The following is a 20,895-nucleotide window of genomic DNA, read 5'->3' on the forward strand; positions in this document are numbered from 1 at the left end:
ATGGTAATGGGCAGATACACAATCTGTCCATTACCATGTATCTGCTGTGTATCATATACGAAATGTTTTGATTACTAGTCCACATTTCAGTTGGCAATGCTATGAACTTCCCGAAATTTAGTTTCAGAGACTGCCTGGTTGTATTATTTTTTTATCAGTATTGTGGTAATTGAACAAGCTTTAACAATATAGTCTGGATCTGTGTAGTTAAACAAGCTAAGGAACCCAGCATTTTATTGTGTCTTGCTGGACTAACTGACCAGGATCTTATGTGATTGTTGTTACTTGATGGTATAACATACTTTAAATGGCGGTTTTAGTGATATAATTGCGCATCAATTGAGGTTTTATCATAATTTGATAATTGGTGGGGCAAGTTCCTAATTTAATTTGCACATAAAATGATGCCCTTCCATTGTTTTCTTCTTAATAATTTTATTATTTTTATAATAAACTGAACATGATGAAACCGCAATGATGTTTATATCTGCAATTTTATTACAACAAAAAGTAATGTGTATATAACTTTATAAAAAGTAATGTGTATATAACTTTATAAAAAGTAATGTGTATATAACTTTATAAAAAATAATGTGTATATAACTTCATAAAAAGTAATGTGTATATAACTTCATAAAAAGTAATGTGCATATAACTACATAAAAAGTAATGTGTATATAACTTCATAAAAAAAAATCTTTTCATACTTTTAATTTTTTACATACGCTTTGCTTTTTTTAATTATTATAAATTTTTACAGACTTCAAGATTATCTAAACAATTTGAATCAAAAGCTGAAAAAGCAAGAAAAGCAAAGCAGGTTGCTTATAATATTTTTTTAAATTATTATATAAAATGACTCTATCTTACTGTCACAGCATAATTTAAGTTTATTGCTAAGGAAATTTTTTTAGCTTATAGTTTTTTTTTATATACAATGTTTGGTTTAAGTAAATGTTTGGTTAGTTTACATAAGAATAATCGTAACGGGTGATGCGGAAGTTATCGGACAAATCCTAATTTCATTATTTGAGCATAATAGTTAGTTTTTGTGGTTTTATGCGTAGGCATAAACGTTCTATAAAATATAAACTTTATTATTTGAAACACAATTATTTAAAATGAGGTTAAATCCAGCTGAGCGAGAATCTTTTCGAAAGCGACTAAAAATGTTTTTTGTAAATAAACCTAATTAAAAAAAAAAAAAATCGTAAATCATTTTGAAAAAGAAGGATTTGCTCGAAGTACAATATATGATAACCTAAAAAGACTTGAAACTGTTCAGTCGTTTTCTGAAAGAAATCACCCTGGTCGTCCGACATCCTGGACTAGAGAAAAGAAAGCCGAATTAACGAGACTTGTCAACAATTGAAAAGGGGTCAGTCAGAGAAAAATAGGTATTAAATTTTGTGTAAATCAATCAACAATTGGTCATCAGTTAAAAAAAATGAATATTAAATATAGAAAACGTGAAAAGACTCCAAAATACACTATAGAACAACAAATAGAGGCAAAGAAAAGAAACAGGAAACTAGTTAACCAACTCTATAACACAAAATCGCTTCTAGTTATCGATGATGAAAAATACTTTTGTTTTGCAGAGGACAACATGCCTGGAAATTCTGGATACTACACAAACAACAAAAAGACATGCCCAGAAAGTGTTCGTTTTATAGGAAAAGAGAAATTTCCAAAAAAATTATTAATGTGGATAGCCATATCTGACCGTGGTATGTCCGAGCCATTGTTTCGCACTTCCAAAGCTGTAGCGATCAATTCATCAATCTATATAAATGAATGTTTAAAGAAACGACTTCTTCCATTTATTTACAAGTATTATGGAGACTTAAACTATTTATTTTGGTCAGATTTAGCAAGTTCTCATTATTCTAAAGATTCTCTAAATTGGATGGACCGATATGTCTATTACGTTGATAAAGAATCCAATCCCCCAAATGTGCCTCAAGCACGACCAATTGAAAATTTTTGGAGACGTTTGGCACAGAAGGTTTACGAGGGAGATTGGCAAGCATCAACAGAGCAAGTTTTGATTGATCGCATTAAACTAAAACAACAAGAAATTGATTTAAACCTTTTACAGTCGCATATGAAAGGCGTCAGAGCAAAATTGAGATCAATTGCAGATGGTGGTGTTTTTTCATATAAAAAATAATATATTTTTATTAAAAGATAAATGCTTTATTTAAAAAAAATATAATAGTAGTTTGTTTTTTTATTTTTAAATAAGTTATTGACGTTTTTATTTTGTCCGATAACTTCCGCATCGCCCGTTAGTAACTACATTTTAATGTAACTACATTATTAGTAACTACATAACAATATTGTTATTAGAAACTACATTTTAATGTAGGTAAATATTGTTATAGGTAACTACATTTTAATGTAGGTAAATATTGTTATTAGTAACTACATTTTAATGAAGGTAAATATTGTTGTTAGAAACTACATTTTAATGTAGGTAAATATTGTTATAGGTAACTACATTTTAATGTAGGTAAATAATGTTATTAGAAACTGCATTTTAATGTAGTTTCTAATAACAATATTTATAACAATATTTATAATAAAAATATTGTTATTAGAAACTACATTTTAATGTATGTAAATATGGTTATAGGTAACTACATTTTAATGTAGGTAAATGTTGTTATTAGAAACTACATTTTAATGTAGGTAAATACTGTTATAGGTAACTACATTTTAATGTAGGTAAATATTGTTATTAGTAACTACATTTTAATGTAGGTAAATATTGTTATAGACAACTACATTTTAATGTAGGTGAATATTATTATTAGTAACTACATTTTAATGTAGGTAAATATTGTTATAGGTAACTACATTTTAATGTAGGTAAATATTGTTATTAGTAACTACATTTTAATGTAGATAAATATTGTTATAGGTAACTACATTTTAATGTAGGTAAATATTGTTATTAGTAACTACATTTTAATGTATGTAAATATTGTTATAGGCAACTACATTTTAATGTAGGTAAATATTGTTATTAGTAACTACATTTTAATGTAGGTAATGTTATTAGTAACTACATTTTAATGTTATAATGCAGTTAAATAATAATAATAATTTTATTAAATAAAATTATACTTTTTACACTAGTTTTATTCAATATACTTTTTTTTGCATTTTTGTAATAATAATTTCCCATTAAACTTTCATTTATGTAACTGTAAGTTTTTTACATGGAAGTTTTTTACATCTTATTGTTTGTGTTATTATGATACATGGTTTGTATCTTATTGTTTGTGTTGTTATGATACATGCTTTGTATCTTGTTATTTGTGTTGTTATGACTCACGTTATGTCCATTAAGATCCATAAACTATTTAAAACACTATTTCAAAGTTATAATAATAGATTTTATTCACAAGGCTGAACAAATATAATGCTACTGAAATAAAGAAAAGTTAAGTTTTTATAGTTACTTTATAGTTACTATAGTTATTTTAATTATAGATGTTACTTTAACTTTGTAGTGAAAGATTGTAACAAATTTTAGAAAAGTTAAATTTTTGTTGTAACAAATTTTAGAAAAGTTAATTTTTCAGTAATATCACTTTTTGAAATGAAACCTTAAAAACGTCACCTAGACATGATACATGTAGAATATCATGTCTAGGTGACATGTATATCATCTTTCATGTATTTGGATGACATTAGCAAGTTCTAGAGTACCACACTAAGGACAAAAAGCATAAAAGTTAGATGTGACATTTTTTGCATCTAATTTTCAAAGGTATATGCATAACATAAAATATCTAGAAGCTACACCAAAAATGAGAAAATACAAAATGACATGTTTGTCACTTTGTATATTAGGCCAAAAATTATTAAATATATTTGATAAGTGGCCAAAAAAAACACTAACTTGTCTCTTACAACCTCACAGTGAACCCAATGGTGGAAATAGATAAAAAAAATATTTTTTGAGAATGTCTATAAAAATTAATTATTTAGAAAGCCAGATAAATTTGTGGATTAAAAAAAAAATACATTTCTAGGTGGTTTTTATGTGATAATAATGTAATTTTGAAGTTAGGGAATTTTCTAATTTTTTATTTATCTATAAATATTTAATAAATTTGGATGGTTTTCATTTAAAATGATTTTACCAACATGAAAGTTGGTAAACAGGTTATGTAAAAGTTCTATTAAATTTGATATAAAATATTTTTTTTTAATAAAATAATTTAAAATGTGTTATTTGTTTTAATAAAATTTTTTTTAGTGAGTTTTTCAAACTTATTTAGGTAATTTTGTTGTAAATTTGCATTGTTTTTTTTTAACAAAAAAACAGATTAAATTTTAAGTTTTGTCAAAAGTGCTAACTTTCCTCTGGTGGCATACATTATAAAAATAAATAACATTTTTACTTTTAAAATATTTTAAGGGATCTTAAGCAAGTTAGCACTTTTTTATTTATTTATATGATTTAAAAAGTTCAAAAGTAATTTTTTTTTTCTAAAAAATGTTCAACTTAAATTTATTTGATGTTTATTTGTTTATGTTTAGCAAAGTAAAGTAAACTAAAAAAATAATGTAATGGAGGAAAACAAAATATAAAATACATCACTGAAATAGATTTTTTTTAAATCAAAATTAAATATTTTTTATAAAAAATATTTAATTTTGATTTTTTAAATAACATGAGCTTTGTGACTTTTTCTGCAATGATCAGATAACTCCTTGTTATATTGTCCCAATTTCTTATAATGCATGAAGAATTAAATGCTGAAGGAATGTTTTGTCATTTCTTAAAGCAAAAATCTTAATGTTAAAATTTATATTCAAGATACAAATAAGGATTTGAAATTTAAATAACTCATCAGCAGGCTAGAAGACACATATTGTATACTTTGCAAAACAAAAACTAATGAATGGACAGATATTAAGAGATTTACTGAAGTATTTCTGATTGATCTATTATCAGAAGAAACATGGATGTTGTGCGAAAAATTAGTTATAAGTATGCTATCATTCCTATTAAAAACAGAAAGTTTTGTCACATAAAAAGGACTAAAAAACCACAAACAATTTCTGATTAAAAATGCAAAAGTATTACACATTCAAATATAAATTGGACTACCTGGTTTTACTACTGTGTCAGTGGGTCCTAGATTATAGACTTTGGGTAGAAAAAGCAGGACCACTTGGTAATATATAGTTTTTGGGACTAAATATTTGTTTTAAAAATTTTTTTGATAATCAAATTCTGTAGATCTTGTTTAATTATTTTTTAACTTTTACGCAATGTTCTGTATTTGAAATTAATATTTGGTTAAAAATATATTTAAGAAAATTATCTTTTAAATTCAGGTTATTTAAGAGAATTTTAAAACACTGGCTTTTGCTAGAGAAAATCTAGATAAATCAATGTTTTTAGAGCCAAAAAAAGATATTACAACAATATTTCAGATAATCTTAGATACGGCAACAATATTTTTTTGCAACTACAAATGAGAAATTATTGTAAAGAATAGAAGAATAAAAAAAAAAAAGGAATATAATTAATATAATAAATAAGAGATGATAAAGTGATGCAATTGTTGATATTTATCTATTTATTTAATATATGATTTTCAGGAAAGGTCACTGATGAATGATCATAAAAGAAGAATAAATAAAAGTAGTATGAAGTCTTATTGATTGGTTATTAGAAGGATCAGAGTAATATCCATGTTTTATAAAAATAAGAATGACAGATTGTTGTTATTTTTTAGAAATAGGACAGGTTGCTGTTGTTTTCTGTAGATGAGCTCAAGTAAAAAATAACTTATATCACAATAGCAGGGGTGATTAAAATGCCTGACAAAGGATTTATTTGTTTGATAGAGATGTCAGGAAGAATGTCTTTGTATAAAGAGTTTGTATCAATTAAGTCTTATCCTTATAATATAAATAGTGACAGACATTTTCTTGAAGAGAAGTGAACTCAAAAAATCATAAAGAAAATTAATCTTAACTAGCTAGTTAGTCTAGCAGCTAGTTATGTGTTAAATTCCAAACATATATCATACTTTCATAGAAACTATCCTGAATAAATTCTGGTGGTAAATTGTAAACCATCTTGACACAATGTGCTTTATTATTCAAAATGCCAGATTTCTATTTAAACCAACCAAACTTTTTTAATTTTTTGCTTGTGATTATATTTTTTTATTTTTTTTTATTGTGTTTATTGCTGCTAAGCTGCAATATGTAGTTATTGAACAAACATGTTATTGTTAGCCACAATAATATTGGTTTGTAGTTATGTTTTTGCCAGCTACAAAGCTAAAATATGTAGCTATCAACATTGTTGAATAATAAGAAGTCAAATCTCGAACTTCACTTTTTAACAAAACACTCTACATTTGCCAAGCATTGATTTTCAAAATTCAAGATGTAATGGATTTGGTAGTAAAATACTCAATAAATTTTTCTTAAAAGAATTAAATCATTCCAAAAATTACTTGATGAAGTTAATGACATATTCTGATCTATTGTTGTATAGTAAAGTATTATCTAGAAGGAGGAGGGGGGCTGTTTTTAAATGTTTTGGTCAATTTGCATTCAATGCATTTTTTCGATAGCAGCCAAATATTTTTTGGCTGCTACCAAAGAAATGATAGCCAGTCGTTTTACAAAAAATATTTTTGACACATTTTAAATAATAACATAATAAATTTCAAACCATTCCAAATGATCAATAGATTGAAATCAAAAAATGTTTGAACATTTATTGATTTCAAATCTGTTTTCAAAAAAAAAATGACGATATTGTAATAAAGATGACAACATAAAAATCTTAAATATAATGCAAGCATAATCAAAGGCAACAGTATAACAAATTGATTTAAACCAAATTTGCACAAGAAAACAAAATAAAAAGTTGTAGTCTCCTTTAGCCCCAAATTAAAATATTGCATTCAATAAATTTCTGAATTTTAATCAAATGCTGAAGTTAATTGTGATTTAGTGAAAATATGTAAATCTTGAAATCTGAAGATTTTTTTAAAAATGTTTTTCTATTGACATGTTGAGCTGCATATTTTGAGGTTTTTCTATTGACATTTAGAGCTGCAAAGTTTTGAGATTTTTCTATTGACATGTAGTGCTGCAAAATTTTGAGATTGTCCTATTAACATACAGAGCTGCATAGTTTTGAGATTTTCCTTTTCACATGTAATGCTGCATAGCTTGGAGATTTTTCTATCGACATGTAGAGCTGCATAGCTTGGAGATTTCAAATAAATCAGAAATTTGAAGATTATATTCAATAATGTTTGAATTAGTGAATATTTGATAATATTTTTTAAACTTGAAACAAATTTGTATAAGTGAAATTTTGATAATGCTCTAAGCTTGAATCAGTGAAGCTTTGCCTTTTAATGAACTTGAATCAGTGAAATTTTAATCAAATTTCAACCCAATTTTGACTTTATTTAGGTATATAGTAAATTATATTTGCTTATTTTATTTATTAAGGTTGGAATATGCAAACTGCAACTTTATTTAATTATAGTTTCCATGATCAATATAACCTTATAGCATATGATTATGAAAATTATTTATATTATAAATAATATTATAGTTTATGATAAATACAACAGTATTACAATCTGCAGTTTGTAAAGTGTGTTTTATATCATTATGCTTCTTATTTATCTCTCAAATAAAAACATGGATTTTTTCATTTATAGATATAACTAAAAAATTTAATTTTTATGTCTCTATTACATGTCTCTGTTTTTCACCAATTTTTCACCCAGTACGATTAATTGAGCAGCATATATAAATAAATTATATAAGTATAAACAAACAAAATGCAAAGAATAAAGATGGCGATAAAGAATAAGAGTTTTTTTTGTTTTTTTATAATTTGTGGACATAATAATTTATGCAGTAATAATAGTTGTAATCATAATGCAGTTGTAAAAAATGATTTTACTTGCATTAAATCTATCAAATCTCCCTTGATTTTAAGAAAGGCTTTCAAAGCCATCAAATCCTTTGATTTTAAAAAGAGTCTTAATGAATTAAAAATCATGTCAACAGTTATATAAACAATGTATGTTTTCTATAAATGTAATTTAAAAAAAAAAAAATTTGATTAATAGTTAAATTTAAAAAAATTTATTCTAAAATATACCGTAAAAACCCCTAATTCCGGATGTAACCTAATTCTGGATGGTTTTAGTAAAAAGTTTCATAACTCCCTTAATATAATGAATTTATGAATAATTTTTTTAATTGATAAACGTCTTTACCAGACAAATCGAAAAATATAAAAAAAAAATTATATAAACTAATGCAATCATGAAAGATTTCAATTTGAAATCTCTCATAACTAAAAAAACAAAAAAAAGGAAAAAAATAACTTTGACTTGCAACAAAAAAATTAAAAAAGTAAAAACACTATTTTGTTCAGAATTTTATGCTGAATATTTTAGCCAAAAAAAAATTAAATTACCTTTTGAAATAATTGAAAAATATAAAAAAAAAATTATATAAACTAATGCAATCATGAAAGATTTCAATTTGAAATCTCTCATAACTAAAAAAACAAAAAAAAGGAAAAAAATAACTTTGACTTGCAACAAAAAAATTAAAAAAGTAAAAACACTATTTTGTTCAGAATTTTATGCTGATTATTTTAGCCAAAAAAAAATTAAATTACCTTTTGAAATAATTGAAAAAAATGAAAAACAAATTTGCTACCAGCCAAAAAAAAAAGACACCTAATTCCGGATAGAGGTAATTATTATTTTATGTACCTAAAAAAATAATAAACAAATTAGCCAGCAGCAATAAACAAATACACTTTTGAGTCCCGGATACAGTTAATTACAATTGGCTGTTATATTTTTTATCACTTTCATGCACATAATATAATATATTATGTTCATGAAAGTAATAAAAAATAAAATAGCCACCAGGGAAAAAGTAATTGACACTAATCCAGATACAGCTAATTTTTTTAGCATTTATAAAGTTAACGCATTTGTGTTAATTGTATTATTGTAATAAAGAATATGGATAATTTTAAACAAAAAGAAGAGCAAGAGAGTCGAATCCAGCTAGCTATTCAAGCTATTACTGAAAAAAAATGTCATACGTACAAGCTGCTAAGTGTTATAATGTGGCAAAATCTACACTTTTTGACAGAACAAAAGGATCATCTAATAATCGAGGAGCGCCAAGAAAGATGAGCAACATCACTGAAGCTATTATTGTTGATTTGTTAAAATTTATGAGTGATATAGGCTTTGGCTTGAATAGAAAAGACGTGTTTATTGTTGTTGAAAACTATTTAAAAGAATCAAACCAACGTAGCAAACCAAAGACAGCAAGCCGACTAGAAAATGGTACTCCGGTTTCATGAATAAATATCGTAAAGAAATTTGCCCAAGAAAAGTAAGCAGTATGCAAACTATTAGAGCTGTGGCAACACAACCAGCTATAATTGACAATTGGTTTGAGCAATTAGCATATAATGAACATAATTTAGGCAATAAGCCGTTTCAAATATTTAACTGTGATGAGTCTGGTTTGCAATTTGATCAAGGCAAAGTCAAAATCATTTGTAGAAAAGGAACAAAAAACCCTAAAAAGCTAGCACCATCAAATGAAAAGCAAATGAAGACAATCTTGACTTGTTGTGATGCATTCGGTAATTATTTACCTCATCAAATAATTTATAAAGGCAAACATGTTATGAAAGACTGGTGTAAAGGCGGTGCCCAGAATGTTTATTATAACAGTAGTAGTTCAGGCTGGATGGAATCCGAACATTTTTTGTCATGGTTTAAAACAGTTTTTTTGCCTCACGCAAACAAACTTTCAGGATTTAAAGTTCTAATACTTGATGGCCATGCTTCACATATGAGCTTAGAGTTGAAAAAAAAAGCTTTAGAAAATTCTATTTTACTTTGGTGTTTGCTGGCTCATACCAGCCATTTTTTACAGCCACTAGATGTTGGCGTTTTTAAAACAGTTTTTTTCCGGCCATGTTTAAGGATCTCATCCAAAATGGTGGGTTTAAACCTGAAAATGCACGGAGTGGTTTCAAAAATACTGGTATATTTCCACTCGATCGTTCGCAAATTTCTTTTAAAAAAACTTCCATTGGTGCTGTGTTTCACTGTCAAGAATGTCACACCGTCAAGAATGTCAAATCGTGAATTTTTGCTTAAAAGCTTTGCTACTTTGAATAATGCTGTTCAACAAGTGGGCAAAGATATAAACAAATCAATGTTAAATATGCTTCAAGATCAATTGACACCAACTCTAAATAAAAGGGTTCAAAAAAATGAGAGAATAAAGCGACCAGCTAATTATAATATGACTTCGGTGGATGCCATTGCTTACGATGAAGCCGAACAAACATCAAAAAAACAAAAATTAGATGAACAAGCTGCAAAGAAATTTACTAGAGAACAAAAAAAGATTTCCACTGCTACTCAAAAAGCGAAAAATGCACAGAAAAGAGAAGGAAAAAAAAAGTTGAGACAATGTCAGTCGTCTAAAATACCAGGTAAAAAAGGTATAAAGACAAAGAATCAATTAGAAGACCCTCATTTTCCTCAAGCTTCAAATAACATTTTAGTATCTGATGATCTTCTATGTTATTCTTGCAAAATTAATTGGACAAATAACTTAGATAACCAATGGCTTGCGTGTGAGCAGTGTTCAAATTGGTCATGCATTGAATGTGTCTTTATTTATCGTCCAACCATGGAAATTATTTGTAACGAATGTGTATAAAATAACATATGTTCTTTTTTTATTAAACAATTTTGTTTTTTTAATGGATTAAAATGATTATTTTAATGTTAGTGTTATTTGTGTATGTGTTTTTCTGTATTTTATACGCATCCGGAATTAGGGACATAAACACCTAATTTCGGATATAAACAATATTTTTTTAAAATAAAATAAAAGATAGATTTATATTGCAAAAGTAATATTTTTTATATCGTTTGATTTGCCTTGTTATGAAGTTTATTTATTTAAAAAAATTATTTTAAAATTCTTTATATTGAGCTAGTTATAACAATTTAAGTCCTAAACCATCCGGAATTAGGGGTTTTTACGGTACTTATCAAATGTTCTGTTGTAGAAAAAGTTGTATAAAAGATATACTTATCAAATGTTCTGTTGTAGAAAAAGTTGTATAAAAGGATAAATATTCATAAAAATATAGAAAAACAATTGCCATTTAGAATACATTTTTAAAGAAACTTATAAATAGATAATTGCTTATTTACAATATTTTACAATGAGCTTTTACATTGAATTCCAAATAATTTTTCTTGTTAAATTTAATTATAATTTTTAAAGAATTTTATGTAATGAATTTTGTTTGAAAATTCATTTTTGAAAAGTAAATTTTTAAGAAATTTAATTATTGACAAAATTTGTCCTTTTTTGACAATTTAAAAAATTTTTAGAAATTAAAAAAATTAAATTAAAAATGAAAAGATTTCTTGTAAGAATTTGAATAAAGCTAAAAATATACAAAAAATTTTTTGATTCTGCTTACAATCTTGTTTCAACTGTAAAATTTTAAAGTTGTGAAAATAAAGTTTTTCAAGAATACTTTTTAAAACTAAAAATAAATTTATTTGTAGATAATTTGTTAACAATTTTTTCTAGGAGTCTAAGTCTGAGTATTTTAAATGAAAAATATCCTAAAGATTTGTTAATTTATAAAGCTAAAAAACATCATTAAATTTCCACTAAAAAAAAAAATTTTACATTTAAAAGCTTTACACTTATAGTGCTCATGACAACAACAAGTTCTCATGAAATTGGTGCTAAATAAGTTTTTTTATGATTAAAACAGTTTGAGATTAGTTTCTGCCTTAATAAATTATAATTTAAAAGAAAATTTTTCAAAACCACCATGACATATTTATTTATATCATTATGTGAATGATTAAAAAAATAATGCATACATATAATTTTATTTAGATGATTCTTTATATAACAGTTCTTATTTAGTAATGTTTACATTAAAATTATTATTCAATGTTGTTTAAGTGATGAAAATCTATCCTTTGAGTGTGATTTGGCAAGAGTCATTGAACAATATAAGGAGCTTCAGAAAAAGTTTTGGTAAAAATTTTTTTTAAAAATAATGATACGCTTTGCTGCAGAATATTTTTTTTTTTAACATTGACTTAATTCACACATGCAATGTGGTTGTAACAATAAATATTATATCATAAAGAGTGTGTGTGTATATATGTATATATAAAAAGAGTTTTCGTTATAGATATAACTAAAAGATTTACTTTATAAACAATATATAAAAGATATACTTTATATCTTTTATATATTGTATAAAAGATAAACTATTACATTGTTTGTATTATTAATATTGCTAATTTTTTTAAATTGTCCGCCCAATCCAAAACCCTCAGCCAATCTATGTACACTCTGCACATCTTCTACCTATTTAAGTCAGTTGATTTATGCACACTCCTCGCATGTTCTAACTATTTTAATTAGTTGATGTAAAAAATAAAGATTATTTGCCAAATGTTATGCTCACGCAAGTGTTATGCTCACACAAATGTTATGCTCACACAATTTTTTTTTTTTAACTTCGAAACACGAACCTTGACGAACAAGGCCACTGCGGTGACACAAGTTAAGTGCAGTACTGCCAGGGACATGGTGGGAATCGAACTCAAAACCTCTTGCTTATAAAGCGAGCCCTTTACCACGACACCACTACCGCATATGTTATGCTCACACAAGTGTTATGCTCACACAAGTGTTATGCTCACACAAGTGTTATGCTCACACAAGTGTTATGCTCACACAAGTGTTATGCTTACACAAGTGTTATGCTCACACAAATGTTATGCTCACACAAGTGTTATGCTCACATAAATGTTCAACTTTTATGTAACTGAAATCATTTTGCTCCTTAATAGAAAGTTAACCAGTTTGCTCTTTTATGTTAAAAATTTAGGTCTTGGATGATTTTTCAGTGATGCTAGTTTTTCTTTTTTTTGTTTGAAAATATTTATATACACACTACACAAAAATATTTATATACACACTACACGAAAATATTTATATACACACTACACAAAAACAATTAAAAAAATGGAATCAGACAAAAAAACATTAACAAAAAATTTGATTTAAAAACAAACTACTATAATCCAAAAAAATCTTGAGAAAGAACTATTTAACTTAATAAATCAATAAAATTCGAAAAAATATTAAGCCAATTCTGAAACAAACTAAATATTAAGCCATTTCTGAAACAAACTAAAGAATGTGTCAAAAATTAAATAAAACTCTAGTATCCTTTGTTTATCCTAATATTCAGTAACAAAACTAGCAACGTTTACCAATTATTCTCTGATGATCATGCCAAACTAAAAAAAGAACATATCAGGAAAACATAAAAAAGGTCCCTAAAAATCTTGAAAATTTCTGAAATCTCAAAAACCGTACCCCCTGAATTAAATATAAATAAACAAATCATTATAATTGCCAAATGAGAAGCATTATCTAATAAATGTAAATTTGCTTATTATATCCTTCAAAGAGTGACATCAATAAATTTTATCCTTTTATCACAAATGGTAAACTAAGCAATATTCTATATTATAATAAATATATATATTTGCAAAACAATACACAATAATTACCTATTAAAACATTAGGGAACATAGTAATATCTTAAAAAACATTTTTCTTTAACAAAGGAAAAAAAGTTTGCAATTGTTTAAAAGTCACAATATTTTTATGAAGTGTGTTAACTGATTTTATGAATTTGAAGTGTGTTGACTGTTTTTCATGAAGTTGAAGTGTGTTCACTGATTTTATGAATTTGAAGTGTATTAACTGTTTTTCATGAAGTTGAAGTGTGTTAACTGATTTTATGAATTTGAAGTGTATTAACTGTTTTTCATGAAGTTGAAGTGTGTTAACTGATTTTATGAATTTGAAGTGTGTTAACTGATTTTATGAATTTGAAGTGTGTTGACTGTTTTTCATGAAGTTGAAGTGTGTTGACTGATTTTATGGATTTGAAGTGTGTTGACTGTTTTTCATGAAGTTGAAGTGTGTTAACTGATTTTATGAATTTGAAGTGTATTAACTGTTTTTCATGAATTTGAAGTGTGTTAACTGATTTTATGAATTTGAAGTGTGTTGACTGTTTTTCATGAAGTTGAAATGTGTTAACTGATTTTATGATGTTGAAGGGTGTTAACTGTTTATATATTTTAAGCTCTTCATTAAAAGTCATTGGTTAAATTGTTTTTGGCCTTTACCAATATGATGAATTAATGGAAATGTGTTACCAAAATGATGAATTAATAGTAATGTGTTATCAAAATGATGAATTAATGGTAATGTGTCAGATAAGTAAGCTGCAATTCAGGATGTGAGTCAGATAAGAAGAATATTTATTAATTTTAGCAGTAACTTATCATGATCAACAAGATCAAATAATTTAGCGAAATCAAAGAAGTTGTCTATAACTTGAATAATGACATCCATTGTACTATGGAAACCAATTATTTATTTGAACCCCAGACTAGTTTGCTGAATTAGTTGAGAATGTTATTAAGGGTGAAAATGGGGACGAAGGCAGATCTGCTTAGTGGTTAATGAAGAATGAGAAGTTAACTTGGTTTTTATTACTCCAAATACTTTGATATGATCCTCCATTTGGATAGTTAGTTTCTTAGAGATGGAATCAGTGATTTTTCCTTTATTGGTAAGCCTGATTTTTTGCCACAAAAATTTTCCAGAGAAGAACCATATATTATAAATATTTTTTCTTGGTGATTAATTTACTGCCCTGATAGCAATATATCATTGGCCCTATATCAGGATAATGTCCGAAAGTTTGGTGGCTGATGGTCATTGGTTGGTAACCGACATTGACCCAATGTGGATTTAATAGTTGCTATGATGTTGTAGCCAACCATTGCTCTAACATTGGCTTAACTTTGACATCTGAGATTAAATATGCATTGTATTCTAGCATTGGTTCAACATATAATTTTTAATTGCAAATTGCCTTGTATTTGATTTATGGTAAAGATGTATAAATTTTTTCTTAGTAATGTTCATTAAAACTGCTGCATTAAATTTTTTTCTCCTAGTAAGTTTTCATAAACTTTATTACTCTGAATGAAGATTAAGAAGATAAAGAAGCAATTTTAACTTAACAATGACACACACACACACAAAAATGTTGATATTTACTTTGTAATTATGTTAAAATATTCTACAGACGAAGAAGTAAATTATGTTAGTGTATTTTACAAATAGAGTGCTCAATGTTCTTAAAGAACAGAGCAATAATAAATTAGTAAAAAACACTTATCTAACTTTTATCTTCTACTTTAAGTTTCACCATTGCTGGATCATCAGGAAGAGTTACTAAATCTCAAAAAAAATTCAGTTTATAGAAAAAAATATTTTTCAGGAAGTTATAAATTATTATAAAAAAATTTTAATTACTATATTTATTTATTTTTTTTGTTAACGGGAAGTTACAGAAAGTAATTATTAAATAATTCTCTTTGGAATGGGGATAGTTTAATTTGGTCATTTGTTTTTATAATTTTTTAAGAGGTATTTATTTTCGTGCCTACATTTAGAAATTAATTCAGATTTTTTATTTAACAAATTTTCTTGATTTAAATGAGTAATTATTTCAAATTTTTCTTGCAAACATAGCATACATTTTTTGGAAATGTTATTATAAGCATGGGCAGATTTTAGAATAGACCATTGTAAATTAAAATTTTTATTTTTTTCTTTTAAATCCCAAATATATTTTGACAGCATAGTCTCTTTTGAATATTTTTTGTGTTTAAACGATTGTTTGTGGTTGGCATAACGTTTTTTTCATTCCCCCTCGGTTAAGCCAATATATTGTTTATCAAGGTTGTTTTGTGAGGAAACAATGCACTTGTAAATTACATTTTTTGAAAGGCATTTTCCATTTAGAGGGCAATCTATTTTTTGTTTACAATTACAATAATCATGGATGGTGTCCTTGTGTGTACTTTTGATGTGCATTATCGAGGCCACATTTGGAGCCCTTTGTTATGGCTTAGGTTTTATTAATACTAATGAGGCAATTACTTGGACTAATAAATAGTGTACTGAGTACTATCTGTGCTTTGAGTCAAATTCTTTAACAAATTTAAAAATGACTAAAGTACCAAAAACTATAAAACACAAAATACCATTGTCATCACCAAGTTCTCTAAATCTATCATTTAATAATATTCATGGTCTTCAAAGTAACTTTTCTTCTGTCGAGTCTTATCTCTTGCAAAAATCACAAGACCTACTTGCTTTTTGTGAGACAAATTTGAGTTCGGCTGTCTCATCCTGTGATCTTAGTGTTAATAGTTATCTATGTTTAGTTTGTAAAAACTCCAATAGTAACATACTTGGCCTGGACATTTGCATTTGCAAGACTTCACCTATTTGTCAGGAAACAATGTTTGAATTCACAGACTATTCTTTTATGTGCTTTCATTTAGCACCACTTCACTCTATTGTTTTCTTCTTTGTTCTATATCACTCTCCTTCATCTCAAGACTGCACTCTTTTCAATGTTATTTCTGATTAAATTGACCAAGCCCTTTCTCTTTATCCTTCAGCCAATATTGTTGTTGTTGGTGACTTTAATGCTCATCACACTGAATGGCTTGACATTAGTGTCAGTGACTCTGCAGGTGTTAAGGCCCACAACATTCTAAGCGCTCAACTTGTTTCTTTGCGCAGCAGTCTTGTTTGTCAAGGTTCGTATTTTGAAGTTATAGAATTAAGAGGGGGTTGTAACCACAACTAATGTAGCCTCCTCAACTATAGTGGCCTTCTCTTCCTTGGGGAGGTGAATTAACATTAAAAAAATGTCAAATCCGTCCTTGTATGGAATACTGTTGCCATATCTAGGGCAGATCTTCCAATGATGCCCTTTTTTCTAGACAAGGTGCAAAAACGCATTGTAGACATAGTTGGACCTGCACTTGCAGCCAACCTCCAACCATTATCACATCGTTGTAATGTTGCTTCTCTTTCTCTTTTCTATAAATACTATAATGGGCACTGCTCTAAAGAGCTAGCATCTTTTGTGTCATTTACAAAAATTCTTTCTTGTGTTACTAATCATTCAATTAAGTCTCATCCTTTTACTGCGACTTTTACTTTTACTCCTCAGTGCTCCTAAAATTCTTATTCTCTTAGTTTTTTTCCTCGAACATCTTTGGAATTTGCTTCTTTTATCTTGTTTTCCTGATTCATATAATTTGCAATCTTTTAAGTTGTCTGTCAATTGTTATCTCCCTCTATAAATTTTTTCTCCTGTAACTTTCAACTCAGTGATGTATCCAGGAATATTTGGTGAGGGGAGGGGGGAATGTTGAAATATTTTTTTATTTTTTACCACATTTGCGTCTCCTTAAAAAAAATAAGTTCCTCAAATTCTAAGATATTTTAAGACTTTCAAAATCTGGGGGGGGGGGGGTGGAGGGCGGGAAAGCATCCCCCCTCCTGATTATCTCTAATCTGATTGATTAATGCCTCCTCTAATCTGATTGATTAATGCATCCCCTCCCATACCCCTCACTAATTCGTCACTGTTGGAAGTGGAGATGGTATAGTATATGTATACTATAGGTTATAGGTTTTTGGTTTAATTTGTAAAATAAATCTATACTTACAAAATTAAGTTTATTAATTACCAAAATATAACAGGTTAAACTTGTGCAACAGATTAAACATGTGAGGATTATTTAAAGTGCTCTAAACCCTGCTCATGAGGTACCTTAATACAAACTATGAGCATCATTAAAAAAGTAAATAAAAAGTTAAAAACTTAGAGAAAAGGCAGATTTTTACTTTAAAGACAAACAAATTAACATATATAACCCAAATATGCAATCAATGGTCCAAATCACATTTCAGAAAGTCAGATAACAAATGGCTTTAAATGTCATTTTTAAGTGTCAATAAATAATGGCTTTCATCAAAATTGGATCTTCTAGTATTATATTTGCCTAAATGTCTTTAAAATTGACTTTAAAAATTAAAAGAAATGATTTTTAGAATTGTTTATGACACAATGGAGTACTATTCTACATTTTTAGAGCCCCATACAACTGCTGCTATCACGTTACCCCATACTTACTAATAGAAAACAGTTGCTTTATTTTTCAACTTGTTTTTTTAATAGTTTTGTTTAATAAATTAAAAAGCTTATGGGTTGTAGTTTAAAAAGTGTTACTTAACAATAGACACATTGAATAACACCATTAAACTTAGCAACTTTTAAAACTAATAAGTTACTTTGTTATTAAAGGAAACACAAAATTTGACCTTCTTGCAAGCCTAATGATATTAAATGATAAAATTTTTTTGTTAAATCATAACTCTAGTAGCTCTGTTTCACCATATGAAAGTGGTTTTCATAACTCTTAAGATGGCAATTACAATGTTTTATGTTGCCTCGTGTATCATGGTACCCCTACACAATAGCAAAAACTATCTATTATTATTTTTAATTATTAATTCAACTTCCATAAATAATTTTTAAATATATAATATATATATATATATATATATATATATATATATATATATATATATATATATATATATATATATATATATATATATATATATATATATACATATACATATACATATACATATACATATACATATATATATATATATATATATATATATATATATATATATATATATATATATATATATATATATATATATATATATATATATATATATACATATATACATATATATTGGTAGATTGATTTTTCACTTTTTTTTTTTAAATTCATAATGGTATATATATATATATATATATATATATATATATATATATATATATATATATATATATATATATATATATATATATATATATACCATTATGAATATTTAGTTAATTAGTAAGTCATTTAAAAAGTAATATTAAAACTAAAAGTTTATTTCAAGAATGTAACAAGCAAGTTAAGCAAAGAAATCATCGTATACGACTGAGAATAATGTCTTTTTGACAAAAACATTTGACACATTTTTCTGCTAAGTAGTTTTGTTAGTATAGATTTATGATTGGCTTCAAATCCACATACGGTGTTAGAAGCTTCAGAAACTACTTTGGCACATCTCTAAACACTCTGGGAATGAGAGGGGAGGTCTTAAATATTAGACTTTATTTTTAATAAATGTGTAAGTATCTTAATCAGAAAACTCTTTTGTAGTTGGGGGCTCCATTTCGGTATAAGCAAGATCAGCAATATCAATAAGAGATATCCAGCTCGTAGCATTCCAATTTAGTTGAAAGATTTTCATTTCTATTTCATAACTGCTTTTGTTTCTAAAAATAAAAACATCGTTACTTTCAAAAAACTTGCAAAAAACAAAAAAAAAATTAATAACCTTAAAACTTAATATTATAAAATACTGCTCAATACATTTTTAAATGAGAGAGAAACTATTTTGATATATATATATATATATATATATATATATATATATATATATATATATATATATATATATATATATATATATATATATATATATATATATATATTTATATATATATACTATAATAGTTTCTATTAATCTCTTTTAAAAGTTATTTATACTTTTTTTATAAAAATAAGACAAAAGTTGTCAAACTAAGCTTGAAATAATATGCAATATAAGATACAGCTTTTCCAACTTTGGCCTTCACATAGTTATGTACAAGTCCATAGGATCAAGCCAGAATTTTGTACTTTCTTAAAGTTTTGTGCTTGTGTTTGAAAAAAATGAGGGATATATATAAAATAGCTATTATAATAATATATATTATAATATATAGCATAAACTATTTGTCATATACCATAGAAGCCCTCAAAACAACACAGTAGATAAAAGTAAATTTAAAAAATCAATATTTTCTACAAATGTTAAAAAATATATGTACAAAACTTTTAGTATAAAAGAGACTTTTTATTTCCTCCTTTGCTTTTGTCACATTAGATGCTTTATTCAGGATTTCCGGGATACCCTGTAATTGTATGACTAATTGAACCCTGTAATTGTTTTACTTAAAAATCCTCTTAAGTAATTTATAATGATACTGAAACTACTAATTTAAAGTGAAATAAACATAAAACTGAAAATGAATTATTCTATACCTGTTTTTAATGAGTAATTAATTATAATTTTTTGCATTTCTTTCCACAACTACTTTTACGTTGTTCAATCTTTTTGATTCTTTTACTATCACTTTTTTTTGTAAGTCATTTCTGAATATCTTTCTGAGTCATTAAAGAATAACCACTTCTTGTTATTCAATCTTTTTTATTTTTTAAAATAATATCCTTATAACTTCTTTGTATAACTGCAATCAACAAGTACTGGTTTGAAATTTTATACAAATTTAACAAAACTAATTTCATATAAAAATGTTGGAAAAAGATGCTTTAATATGTAGTTACAAACCAAAAGTATATAGTTGTTAACCACATGACCACAACTTTATAGTTGTTAACCACATAATTACAGTTCAATTTAAGAAAATTAAAACTGCATATTTATTTAAACTAAATAAAGTATATATACTTAATACTATATAAAAATACAATACACAAATCAAAAACAATAAATAACATATTAAAGTCAATAGTATAATTAATTATTTATGTAAATTTTTATGTAAATATGGATATAAAATGTTTATTTTAACACGTAATCTAGAAATAGGGATTGGTTATGTTATTTATTTTGATTAGATGATGTATTTTATAATTTCTAATGCACTAATATATTTTATGCGTTATAAAATTATGA

At 26.1% G+C, this 20,895-nt stretch overlaps 1 protein-coding gene across 6 annotated transcripts in view; it reads left to right on the forward strand.

Moving 5' to 3' along the window:
* The window catches only part of LOC100201871 (dynein regulatory complex protein 1), a 144,716-nt gene that overhangs the window by 94,402 nt on the left and 29,419 nt on the right, over positions 1–20,895 (forward strand). For all 6 annotated transcript variants that reach the window (XM_065795986.1, XM_065795984.1, XM_065795987.1 and 3 more), the window contains 2 exons: positions 761–820; positions 12,070–12,144. In XM_065795986.1, the coding sequence (XP_065652058.1) occupies positions 761–820; positions 12,070–12,144 (135 nt within the window). The remainder of the gene's footprint in view (positions 1–760; positions 821–12,069; positions 12,145–20,895) is intronic.

This window comes from Hydra vulgaris, chromosome 04 (genome assembly GCF_038396675.1).
Source record: "Hydra vulgaris chromosome 04, alternate assembly HydraT2T_AEP".
NCBI classification, from domain to species: Eukaryota; Metazoa; Cnidaria; class Hydrozoa; order Anthoathecata; family Hydridae; genus Hydra; species Hydra vulgaris.